At 38.5% G+C, this 13783-nt stretch overlaps 1 protein-coding gene across 3 annotated transcripts in view; it reads right to left on the bottom strand.

Moving 5' to 3' along the window:
• LOC127637311 (adenylate cyclase type 2-like) overlaps nt 1-13783 on the bottom strand; it is a 105303-nt gene that overhangs the window by 45588 nt on the left and 45932 nt on the right. For all 3 annotated transcript variants that reach the window (XM_052118422.1, XM_052118348.1, XM_052118490.1), the window contains one exon: nt 290-811. In XM_052118422.1, coding sequence (XP_051974382.1) covers nt 290-454 — 165 coding nt within the window. In that variant the 5' untranslated portion in view covers nt 455-811. The remainder of the gene's footprint in view (nt 1-289; nt 812-13783) is intronic.

Here is a 13783-nt window from a genome sequence, read left to right on the forward strand (position 1 = left end):
TTTTCTTGTTGTGAGCGTTCGAAAGTTCCCGACCCGGTACCTCCAGAAATTCTGGTATCGTAAATAATTTTTTGTTTGAGTACCAACTTGGTACCGGGGTACTGGTATTTTTGACAACACTAGTTCCTACATTCGGTGACCTCAATGAGAATGGACATTTATTGATAATTTGTGTTTCCATCAACTACATCCAAACTTTTTGACTTCTTTTTGCAAAAAAAAACCCTTGGATGGAAACTTAGTTAGTGTGTGCTTCAGAAAGTTTGTAAATGAGAAAGAGGCATCTCACCAGTCCCAAGCTGAAGAAGATCACTAGCAGTGTTGCGCATGTGAGCATGCTCAGTCCCAACAACAGAACGAAGGGCTGGTACTGGCTAATGCCAGAGAATTTCCTGTATAGTGCTTCCTGTTTCAGCTCCTGCTCATTCAGCAGGTACTTCCCCTTCGCAGGCATTCTGATCAATGGCAGTAAAGCAGCTGAAAAATACTGACCAATCACAGCAGAGCAATCAGATGCTTCAGAAATACACTTCCTCCCATCCAGGAGAGTGCCGTTATGCAGAAATCCCCATAGAAACAGTGTGTGTGGGAGGTCATTCCAGAGCAGAACACTTAAAATCTCCTCTTCTGTGAATCTCTTTCATTTTGTCTTTCAGTAATCACTATTTCTAATCTTTTTTCCTTACTCCATAATAGCAAGCAGAGCATTGCAGCTCTTAAGGTCCTGTTGGAGAGGGTTTTAGTGTAGCACTTTATGTTGGGTGAGAGGGGGTGCAATGCAAATGAAGACAGTTCCACCGTCCAAAAATCCCTGTAACACAGAGAAAGAGTGATTTGTTAGATGTGCTATAGTGATTAAAATGTATACCCTCATTCTGACCCTTGATCACAGCCAAGTGTAGTGAGACAGAAACACTACAATTAAGTGGTTTCATTTAGAATTTTTATTTTTATTTCAAGATCCGTCATATCAAGCATCAAAGTTTAGAGAACAAACTGTAATGTAACTCATCAAATCTCAATAAACAGTCCTCTACGCAGTCATTCCCACGCTGGCTGCTCTCTCTCTCTCTCTGTATTTAATAAGGGTTTTGGGCCGAGTTCAACATTTGTGTGGATTCAGTCCTCTCTTCATTATAGAGCATAATGCTGAGGGCTGCTGTCCATGGAATCATCAGCCAAACTCCAGCTACATCGAGACATACTAAGACACGTGAAGCTCTCTAAATGCAAAGCTGAGTGTAGACTGGATGCAGATTATGTGAGCTCAGCTCTGCTAAACAAATAGAGACCTCAGAGCAGGCAGTTGTTAATAGTCTTACTGTGAAGCTCACTGTGATGTATGTGTTCATGGCTGTGTTGTTTGCACTGTGACTGCTGCAGACATGCAGGGAAAGGAAAGTCCCTCAGCGAGGCAAAACATACATGGTTCTTGAGCGTATATATGTACCATGTGTAAATAAGACTAACTTTTATATATAGAAGGCTTCATAAAACCTGGAAAAGTTTATGTGAATTCAGCTACCTGCTCTCCATCTTTACCTTCCATCTCAATGAGCTGACAAACAATCTTTATCACTACATCATCTCGCAGGTGGAAGAATGGCCAATGAAGTAGGAAGAGCAAATGCATCTCTGTAAATAAAATGTGTTCAAAGGTCTTGATTTCTCATTGCAGTTTATTAATGTTTGAATAGTGCAAGCAGATGAGGGCTTAAACAACAGCCTTAAATCTTACAGTGTACTGGAGTAATAAAATACTCTAAACCTTAGGGGGCTTTCACACTTGGTTCGATTGCCTGTTCCGAACCCGAGTTCGATTGCTCCCCCCTCCCCCCTGCCCCCGATGGACTGTGTTCACATTATATATTTGTATCCGAACCGCGGTACGCTTGCGTCATCAAGCTGCAGCTGGTGCGTAATCGTGTTGCTTGATAACTGCGAAATGAAAAGGCGTCAAAATTCAATGAACAGACTTGCTCGGTTCACATTTGTTCTTCTTTTTTTTAACCTTTGGTTTTGTTTTCAACATCAAGATACAGAAACACACTTGCGTCTGTCTGCCGCAAAAATACTGAAATCGTTCAAAAGACAGCGGGCTGTCCGCCGAAGACAATTTTTGTGAAGGCAAGCAGAAATCATCTCTCTGCTTGCAGTGCGTGTGCGTCAATCCCGCTTTTCGTCAAGGTTTAAGTGTATACACACACACGCACGCACGCACAAAAGTAAACCCTTTCCGCTCATTTTGAAAGTGACGCGTGTGAGACTGACGACCACATTATACGTCATCAATACTGGTTCACTTCCGCGGTTTGGTTCGAATGCGTTCATATCAGCAGCGAACTGTACTGGAGTTCACATGAACCGTACCCCAGACCACCTTTTTAAGCGGACTCGAGTACGGTTCGTGGTTTCGGAAGACAGCGTTCACATCATCCAAACGAACCGAACTCTAACGTCATTCGAACCGGGGTGCGCACCAAAAGTGCTAGTGTGAAAGCCCCCTTAGAAAGTGTTGCAAGTAGGGATGTGTCACGGTTTCATGATATACCATGGTTTTAAAAAGAGACGGTTATCAAACCGTTGACATTTGTAATTCACCGTATTGCATTCACGGTAATACTATAAAAAAAATATATATATATATATATATATTTTTTTTTATTTTTTTTTTTTTCTAAAATCAAAGTAAAGGAATTAAAGTTTCCATTGTAAATATCAGTTCATTTAAGAAAGAATCAGCTACATTTGCACAGCATCATATAAATGTATAAATAAATCTCTAAATTGTGATGTATGTCTCATCATTTTAAAAGCCACACATGCAAACTGCACGGCAGAGAGAGAGAGAGTGCAGTGCACTGAAATGTCAAAGCCTGAACCTATATTTCCCTCCGTCTGTTACGAACGGAGGCAGCGAAGGCAGACGAAGAGAGCGGGTCTAAATGCAAGCTTACTTTATTGGAACAGATAAATGAATAAACACAAAGGAAAACTTTGTAAACTTTGTCGATAAAAAGTGTGATCAGAATTGAAGCAAATCACTTGCCAGTCATACACAAGCCAGTCAGACACTTGTAGATACGCAAGACAAACAGCGTATTCTGGAAATTATATATATTATGTTTTTATCTCAAATGTAAATCTGTATATTGTGTGAAAATATGCAAAGAGCATACAGATGTTGGCGCAAAACAGTCAACAAATGTATGGTTTTAATGTTATCATAAAGGGGGAGAACAAGACGACTTCCTATCTTACCATTACAATTATATTTAAAAACGGCATAAAAACTTGCATAATTGTATCCATTTCACTTGGTGTAGTTATTCCTTCATTCACAAGATGCACCTAATGGGAAATACCAGGGGAAAAAGTAATATTTTAATATAGGTCTATGTATTATAATTGATTATGTTGTCAATGTTTAAATCCTGAGCCATCATGCAGTCAGATGACTCATTGCTGTATTTTTCTAATCATTTTTGCAAGGCAGCTTAATACAATGATACTGCTGTATTTTTTTAAAGGTTATCGTACCTTGAACATTTCATACTATTACACCACTAGTTGCAAGTGACGTTCAATCTAGTTGTGTTGCTGATGCAGAGCTGAAAAAATGACTCGAATTAGAAAGGCAATAATAGGCTATTATAAAAAAAAAGAAAATAAAAAAAGCCTTGTTTTCAATTCCTGCTCTCATTTCCAGCAATTTCATGGGACTGTCAAAAAGACATATAAAAAATAGGACTGGATATTGATACAGATTTTCCAATTCGCAAGCTCTTTTTATTCCTTCTCAATTTTGATTCAATATCCATTCATATGGGTTTATTTATAATGTCACTTTTGATTACATATGTAAGAAATTATCTCCCAGATAATGCTGTTAATTATACAGGAGACCGTTTCACTAGGTACATTAGGAAAATATAAATTTTACAAATTATATTTTATTACTTTTTCACTATTTGTCACATTTTTGATTTTTTTTTAAATGAACAAATAAATGTATTAACTCAAAAATAAGATATTATATTTCATATATAATTTTTGTTATATATTTATTATTAAATTGCATAATTTGTACTTTGTACAGGTATTTACATTGATTTGTTGAACACATGCTAAAACCGGTACTGTCTCTTTAACAAAAACCAGCATTTCAGCAAACAACACCTTCAAATTAGTTAATATTAACTAGAGAGGATTCAAATGGCTTTACCTCTGTTTGATGCATGATTAGAATTTAAAAAAAAATTATGTTGTTTTTGATCAATAACTGACTTTGAAGAATAGAAAAGGTATTAAAAGAGACAGTATTCAATGACATGTTGGTGGATCTCGTCTTGGACACACATTACACAGAACAACTTTTACTCTCAACATGCTGCGAAAGGATCTCGCTGCTGAACACTTCACGACTAAACTACATGAGAGAAATGTAATCATTTACCAGCCAGTTGCCAAATATATTAAATTTAGTCACATAGCACGAAATTTGGATGCAAATGCGAGTGCTTTCCTGTTGTAGTACAGGGTTGCGCTCAATATTGATTCTTAAATCCCAAGATCGAAGGTGCGAGAACACGCTTCAGAATTCTGAGAGGTGGTCTCCGCAAGTGACCAGCGTGCCGCTATTGGCTTTTAAGTTCACCTCTGGCCCAAGCTCTTCCCTCTCCGGTACCACAGTCACCAAAGCCACGGGGACCACCTCTCTCTACATTTTTAAGAGGTTGAGGTGGAAAATTTGCCGTGCTCCAACCCTAGCCGTTTGTATAACCTCATAATTGACTTCCCTGACTCTTTGTGTGACTTCAAAGGGCCCTTGCTACTTTGCGAGTAATTTAGAGCTTCATGTGGATAGTAATATAAGGACTTTATCTCACTGTGTAAATTCCCGTAGACAAGCTCCCTGTTATACAGCCGGGTCTGACATTCTTGAGACTGTAGCAAATTCTCCTGTGATAGTTGCCCTAATGTGTGGAGTTTTGCTCTGAGTTCAAGAACGTATTGAATTTCATTTTGGCTGTTTGAAAGTCCCTCCTCCCAATTTACCTCACGACATCTAAGACTATTACTGTCTTATATTACTGGCTTACGCCCATATAATAATTAAAATGGGGAGAACCCCGTTGAGGCTTGTGGGACCTCTTGAACTGCGAATAACAGTGGTTCAAGTCACTTATCCTAATTCCGAGCATCTTCGTGCACGAACTTATGAATCATGTCTTTCAGGGTTTTATTAAACCGACAAAGCCGTCCATTTTGCGGATGGTAGACGCTTGTCAGAATCTATTTAATACCCAATAATTCATACAGCTTGCATAGTGTAAGGGACATAAAAATAGTGCCTTGATTAATGAGGATTTTTCGGATACAAAAGTGTTGCCTGCGTGCCGTCCGCTCTAAAGGCCCAACGAGGTCCATACCAATTCTTTCGAAGGGGACCTCAATGAAAGGAAGTTGGTACACTTGTGGTGGCCAGCAGATTCACCAGCTGACATTCACAGCCTGCCGCATACCATCTGTGAACATCACTGCGAATGCCCGGCCAAAAGAAACAGGCCATTAGACGGTTCAGTGTCTTTTCCTGCCCCAAGTGACCCGCCTTCGGATTATAATGAGCCGTCTGGAATAACATTTCCTGATGGTTCTTCGGTATCAATAACTGAGTTTTATCTTCCTTTGTCTGTACATGCTGCGTCACTCAATACAACCTGTCATTTATAATAAAAAAGTATGGATAGGTGAGTGCAATGTTTGGCTGAAGACGGTGACCATCAATCACTTTCACTTGGTCGAAGGCATGCCTAAGAGTCTCATCTCACATCTGCTCCAGAGGGAAATCCCCAGCGGGAAACCGTCTAAGGGCTGGGTAATCCAAGACTTCCCTCTCCCCATGTCATCCTGACATGGAGCTGACATAGATGGCCCCAGCCCTGCTTCCCCAGCTAGTGCAGCACAAATCCCACACCGAGACGCTGTTGCAGGGCCCATCCGCACAATTTTCTCTTAATAAAGTGGAAAACACTGGCCAATTCATGCCCAGAATTAGTGGATGGGAGAGACGCAATCTAACCAAAGCCTAGGGTTGGGCGATGTCCCCTAAATTGGCAGTTGACGATGTTGACAGTAAAACATTGCGATGGACGATGATATCGTCGGTGGGGTGGGGCGGGGCGTGGCGTGGCGGGATTATATAATTTCATATAATTTTCAAAAATTATATTTAAAATGATAATTTCGTTATTTTACTAACCCAACTAATGACTCGTCGGCGCTTTATCAGTAGGTTGCACGACACGTGAAGCATTTTTTTTTTTTAGCTTTCACTTAAGAAGAGTTGTGCACTTTTTATTTTAATATATCTCTTTACATAAATACTATTTTCCACTTAAAAACTATAATTTCATTATTTTACTCACTGATGAGCAAAAGGTCGAGGCAGAAATGACCATGTACCTGCAGGAAATGGCCATTGATGGGGAAGAGCACCCGCTGACTTGGTGGAAAACGAATGACAAAAGGTTTCCGTTCATGGCAAGATTAGCACGGAAATATCTGTGCATATGTGCTACCAGTACTCCATCAGAGCGGGTCTTCAGCACAGCGGGTAGTGTAGTTACTCCAATCCGCAGCTTATTAAAACCAGATAAAGTGAATATGTTGGTATTTCTGGCCAGAAACATCGAAATTTCAACATGGTCTATGGTGAAAGATATTAGACTTCTTTACGCATTTTTCACCCTCCGTTGCGGAGCTATTCGATTTTGCATATTATTTTTTAAACGTTCATTTGTGTAGTTCATATGACCACTTTACAATATTTCAGTAACATAATTTATTTTGTAGCCAGTGCTGAAGTTAATTGTGCTGCTAATTATAAGTGAAATGTTAATGCCGATTTTCGGTCTGAGTGTTGTTCCCGTTTTCTTTGTTCCCGTTTCATTTGTTGTTCTTCTATGTTTTAATAAATGTGTGTTATTCATATTCACCTTGTTTCTTTCATTTGATTTGACATTATGGATTTATGGCCAAGGAAATTGTTCTTTAAAAGTATTAACCAGACAAAAGTTATTTGACGTTCGCTGGTCTGGGTTTATCTTAAACTGCCGCTTCAGTGTATACAAGAGCTATGTGACAATGAGCAAGATTTTCTGAGACTTGCTCAATAATTAATTAATAAAGGCTATTTTCTTGTAGCCTACAACATAAAATATTTTAATCTAAATGTACAGTGTAAGACATGTAAAAAAAAGACAAGAAGCTAACAATGTCAAGATCAATATTTGTGTAGCCTGCCTGACACGGTATTTTCACAGACTAACATGTCACGTCTCTGGCATAAACTACAGTATTTAAAATAGCATATATGCATTAGTTATATTCTCAATTTAATTTACAGAGCAATCCCTGCAAAGTTTTTAGGCTAACTATAGAAGAGACTTGGATTAGTGAGTCACACTAGCAAGACTCGCAAAAGGGGGCGTGGCATCACGATGGTGGCTCTACATCGTGATGTTGGTCAGCCATCACGATGGACGATGATATCGTCCATCGGCACAACCCTACCAAAGCCTCGACACTATGTTTTTGTCTCCGAAATTGAATCGTCACAATCACTACAGGATAAAAATGGATATCCCCACACACACACACACACCTTACCTTCAACTTGAGACTAGCACCCAAAGCATTGTCTTGAATCATTGATGGATGGAGGTTTGGCTCCAACCCGAATCTACCAAGGCCTGGTATGTACCCCCCTTAATTCCCACGGGTTTGCAGTACCCACTAGGTATCCCACCTCGATCGGGGGTGGCCTGCAGCACGTCGGGGACCTGAACTAATGACCCCACCTCTATCACCGGGCATTAGTCCCGGAAATGCAGAGGCTCCCTGCAGCTCCAACAGATTGGCCCAGGCTCCAAGCCCGTGCTTGTTACAGCGGGTCCACCACCCTGGGAGTGAGAACGTAGAGGGACAGGGGAAACCGGCAGGTAGTACAATCCCCGGAACTGAGGAGCCAGTTTGGGAGGGGCCCCTACCTGTTTTCAATGGAGGAGGAACAGGGCGGAAAGCAGTTGCATTACCTTCTAATATGACATCTAACATCGCTAGTTTTTATTATTATTATAATAAAAAATAATTATTATTATTATTTTCATCTCTGCAGGTGAGGAGCACCAGCACCCACTAAGCCTACTGTTGTATCAGTCATCCATGTCTGTTTCAACCTCAGCGGATGTGGCAGGTAAGTTAATAGCACAGCAGCCTTTGTATTTGTATCAGTTTACTGTAGAATATCCTAAGATTAATATTTCTAATTATAATTATTAATGTAATACTGTTTATCTTAAGTTATTTTATTTGTAGTTGATTGTTCTGCACTTTTGCACGTTTCTATTTTTTTTTTTTTACTTTTAATTCAAAAGCAATTAAAGTGGCAATTCAAATTAAACTTGTTACTGTAAATGTAACAAAGATATCTGCTGGTATATTTAGCTACTTTTCAGTACACCACATTAAGTATGTGACTTAGTACTGTAAGACATTGAATAATAAAGTGCAAATTAACACCTGACCAAGCTTGTGGATTTGCTACTGCTACAATTAAAAACCGTAGAAGGGTAAAACATGCCAGGCAGACATTGGTATGATGTAAGCAACACAGCTACAACTAATACAATTGATAATGATGTGTTAGATTTATAGTGTGCAAATAATCAAGCACTGAAAATATTCAATTGTATTGGCAGCACAAAGGGGCCCCCAAATCAAATTCTGCTTTGGGCCCCATAAAGGCTTGGCCCGGCCCTGAGTAAGTCTGGCAAGTAAATGGGAATTTTGAAATCAATTCTAGCTTGAGCCGGCAGCCAGAGAAGTGATTTTAAAATGGGGGTAACATGCTCGTACTTGAGAAGGGTCTGGCTGCAAACTTGCACTCTCAGACTTGCACGCTCAGACTTGCACGCTCAGACACAAGCGCTTCCGCTAATGTAATGAGCTGTGCTGAACTGAACTGAGATGCAAGGTCGAATGACCGAATATTGCATGTATTTTACAGTACGTATTTTACAAAAAATGTAGACATTAAAACAGGACGGGACGGTCCAAACGCTATTGAACTACACTGGGTTCAACGTGCAAACCATGTAATAGCACTCTATTAAATAGTTTCCTTTATGTATTTAATACCGTGAGTGGTTGTTAGGCATAACATTAATTTATTTTTATTTGTATCAGAGATAAAAAGTAGCGTATATTAAGGTAAAATGTAAAAATGTTATCATGTAACAGCATATATATATATATATATATATATATATATATATATATATATATATATATATATATATATATATATATATAATGTTACTAAACGATTTTTGAATGATCTGTTCTCAATCCGACACAGCCAGTCTTTGTTTAAAGTAAACAGAGTTAGACTGACAGGCATTAGCTCGTTTTGTTCAGTAATAGTAATAATAATGAAATTGTCATTTTGCAGCCAATTCAGAAAATTGTACCAGCGATTTACATTATTTAAACTTTTAACAAGTCAATAGTTTACGCTGAAGCGGAAGCGCTAGTGTCTGAGCGTGCAAGTGACGTCACTTGCAGCGGAAGCGCTCGTGTCTGAGCGTGCAAGTCTGAGAGTGCAAGTCTGCAGCCAGACGCTATTGTCGTACTTCTGACCTCTTTTTAGAAATTTTGCTGCTGCATTTTGAACTAATTGAAGTCGAGCAACAAGAGATTTGGAAATTCCACAATAGAGATTTTCAGTAATCCAGAGAAGTGATGAAAGCATGAACTGCTATCTCTAACATTTTCTCTTTTCTAACATTTTTCAGATCTTTTTTTTCTTTTCAGACATAGCTGAAAGAAATTGGAACCTATGACAGCACTAATATGTCTGTCAAATTTCATCAAACTGGACACCCAGGTTCCGTATATGAGTACTTTTTCTCTACCAGGTATGCAATTCTTATTTCTTATGTATTGATTAAATGTTTGAATTTGACTTATTAATGTCTAATTGGAATTGATGAATAGATTATTTTGCCTGGTAAATAAATTGTTACATTTGAGTTTATTCTGATTTACTCTGAAATTATTGTCTTTAGTAGATTACGTTAAATCCATGTTTCCGCAAATCTACGACCAGGTTAGTAGTGGACTAAAGCTCAGTTCTGAGTGGAGCACGGGCCACACTGACCGAGACTAACAAATTGGCATTAGTTCAAGTGTACTTAGTGTGTACAGGCTCGATATGGAATTTCCGTTTAGGACAACGTGAAGTTGATTGACCAACCTAAATAGGGTGAAGTCTAAACCTCTGGTTATTGTAATATGGCATGATTATATAAAGCTATTTTGAACTTAGGTAATGTTGATCTATCTTTGTAAATTTTAGCGGTCATGACCTCTGAGTAGAAATAATGTTACTCTTATTAAAGTGTCTACTATCTAAGGGGACTAAACAAAATTCTTTTAGATAAAACAGCAAGCTTAATAACTTAAACTTAATGAGCATGATAAGACGGAACATGCAGGAGACCTTCAGCCACTCCATTGGATAGCGTCCTTGGGACGTTGGTTGGCTTCCCCCTACAGAGCTGTGGACTGAGGTGCTCCTCCAGGCCCAAACGGAGGACCGGCGTGTGTTGTGGAGGTTGCTGCCCCAGCGGTAACCCAAGGAGCAGCAGGACCCCATGTGTCTTTTTCTCTCCATTTTGGCCTTCCGTCCACACTAAGACAGCGATTTAAAAAATCTAATAACTCAAAAATCTAACATTTTGTGTTTCAGATGTTGAAGCATGGCAGCCCCAAACTAAATGAGGCCATTTACAAATTATTAAATTTGCTCTTAAAATCAGGACACTTTCCTGAGAATTGGAAAGAAAATAAAACCAACAAACTCTTCAAACAAGCTGACACATTTAACCCAAACAACTACAGGGGCATTTCAGTGAGCAGCAATCTTGGCAAACTACTCTGTTTTATAATGAATGACAGATTTGTCCACTGTCTCCAAGAACAAAAGACATAAACAACTGTCAAATTGGATTTATGCCAAAACAGAGAACAACTGATCGTATTTACACACTGCACACACTTGTACACAAACATGCCCACCAAAGAAAACAAGGAAAAATATTTGGTTGCTTCAATGACTTAAAAAAAAAGCCTTTGATTCAGTTTGGAATAACGGACTCTTCCTAAAACTGGTTCAGAGTGAAATAGGAGGAAAGGTATATGATTTAATTAAGGACATGTACAAAAACAACAAATGCTGCATTAAAATACTTAACAAAAGAGCTGAATATTTCAGCCTGAATAAAGGAATTCACCAAGACTGCAGCCTAAACCCAACTTTATTTAAGATTTACATAAATGAATTGGCCATAAAACTTAAAAAATCTTCTAGCCAAGGGCTCAATCTAGAGGACTGAGAAATCAAATGTCTTCTGATGCAGATGACCTGCTGCTTCTGACACCTACTGAAGAGATTACTTGAAAGCCTCTCAATTCTAGAAAATTACTGTAACTGGACTTTACCAACAAACATGGACAAGTCTAAACTCATAATTTTTCAAAAGAAAAATCGTCTTAAAGACAAAAGTATGTTTTTACATTTGGGGAGAAATTCTTAGCCATGATACCAGTTACAGTTATTTAGGTCTGACAATCTTGGCTTCTGGACAATTTGACATGGCAGAAAAGGCTCATAGGGCATTTTACAGTGTAAGGAAAAATATTATTAAAATATAACCCCCCAATCAAACTGTGGTTAAAAATATTTGACAGTGTCATCAAACCCATCCTTCTGTATGGCAGTAAAATCTGGGGACCCAAATATAAACTAAATTATGAATCCTGGGACAATTGTTCAATTGAAACTTTCCACCTCGATTTGTAAAATATCAAGGGAATACACAGAAGTGCTTCTAACCTGGGCTGTAGGGCAGAACTGGTCAGATTACCTCTCTTGACTGACATTCAAAAGAGAGCCAGTAAATTCTAGTTCCACCTATCAGACTCTTCCCCAGAAAATCACTATAACTGTGCATTTATACACAGAGCAGCACACCCGGAGAATGATCCTTTAGCTGGACAAGCACCAGCTAAATGTATCAATTAAATTCAGGAAGGCAAAATTAAAACAAATACAAAACATGACTCCAGAAATAAAAAATGAACCTATTTCCAAAAAGATGAGACAGAATATAAATTGTCATCATAGCTGACCAAAATTAAAGACTCTGTCAGAGAAAGCTTCTGACGAAATATCGTGTGAGTAGGCTAAGCACAGTCTAGCTGTAGAGACGGGTCGGCATAGACAGAACTAGAGACCCAGAGAGAGTGTTCACACTCCACACAAGGAGTCAAACTCATAGGACAGATACTGCCTGAATTCAGAAGAGTAATGTGTAGAAACTTTCATATGTTCTAGGAGAGAAAGCTGAATGTATATATTTAGCAGTAGAGTATGTGTTCTCATGTCATGATCTGAGGGAGAGAGGGTGATCCCTCATTAAATACAGAAAGTGTCAGTTTAATTTACTGTTAGTCATTTTTCTCTGTAGTTACTTCTTTTTTTACATTTTGTGCACTTACATTTAACACTTACAATAATAATAATAATAATAATCATGTTTCATTATTTTACTTTATGTATGTTATACATAAAAAGTATGTCTTTTTTTAATGCTTTGGCAACATTGTGCATTGTATACAATCATGCCAATAAAGCTAATTTGAATTGAAAATAATTGAGAGAGAGAGAGAGAGAGAGAGAGAGAGAGAGAGAGAGAGAGAGAGAGACAGTAGGGCTGGGACAACGCTGACGTCGACGCAATCGATGTTGGAGTAGGCTATAATACGTTGTCGACACCTAAAGTTTTCGCTTATAGCTATTAATAATGCGCTTATAGCTATGAATGTCGAGAAAAATACATAGAGGACACTGACAACACGCTGACAGACAGGACCAAGCAGGTAACATTTAATAAAGTCTCAACTTTCAAATTTGGTTATTCAAAGAAAATTAAACCATAAATAGGCCTACTATTTTGTGGCTCTTTAATGTGTCGTGACAGATTGCCTCAGTTAAACCTGCTCGTGAACCGATCATCTTTTCCTTGGTTAATTTATAGCATCAAATAGGCTAAACATGAATGAAGCCTACATCAGAAGGGCTGTTGTTTTAACCGCGGAAAGACGTCGGTACAGTAGCCTACAATCCATTATTCAAATTAAAATCCACCGACGTTAATCTTCTCTCTCCGGACTACTTTGTCGGACAAAAATGGCGTCTTATGATTGATTGATCAGATCGCCAGTCAATCAAACTCCCGGCAAATGTTTTTTTTTTTACATTTTATACACCCCCACCCCCGATGAAACCGGTATTACCGGTGTTGTCACAAGTCGATTAATCGAATCGGACTGAAAAAATGAATTGTTAGATTAATCGATGCATCGAAAAACTAAATCACTAGATTAATCGTTTAAAAAATAATCGTTTATCCCAGCCCTAAGAGAGAGAGAGGGAGGGAGGGAGAGAGAGAAATTAAATTCCATGACCACCTAGAACTGATTAAAACATGAAGAAAAATACATAAATCATTGGACAGAAGCCACAGCTTAACGAAGCAAATTGAAGTATTATCTGTCACTAAACAGAGAATAGAAATGGATCTTATTCACAGTAGTGCTATATAAATGTTTTGGGCTGAAATGAAAATGAGGCTGTCAGAGAAAGAAGTACAGTCTC

Source organism: Xyrauchen texanus, chromosome 1 (genome assembly GCF_025860055.1).
Source record: "Xyrauchen texanus isolate HMW12.3.18 chromosome 1, RBS_HiC_50CHRs, whole genome shotgun sequence".
NCBI classification, from domain to species: domain Eukaryota; kingdom Metazoa; phylum Chordata; class Actinopteri; order Cypriniformes; family Catostomidae; genus Xyrauchen; species Xyrauchen texanus.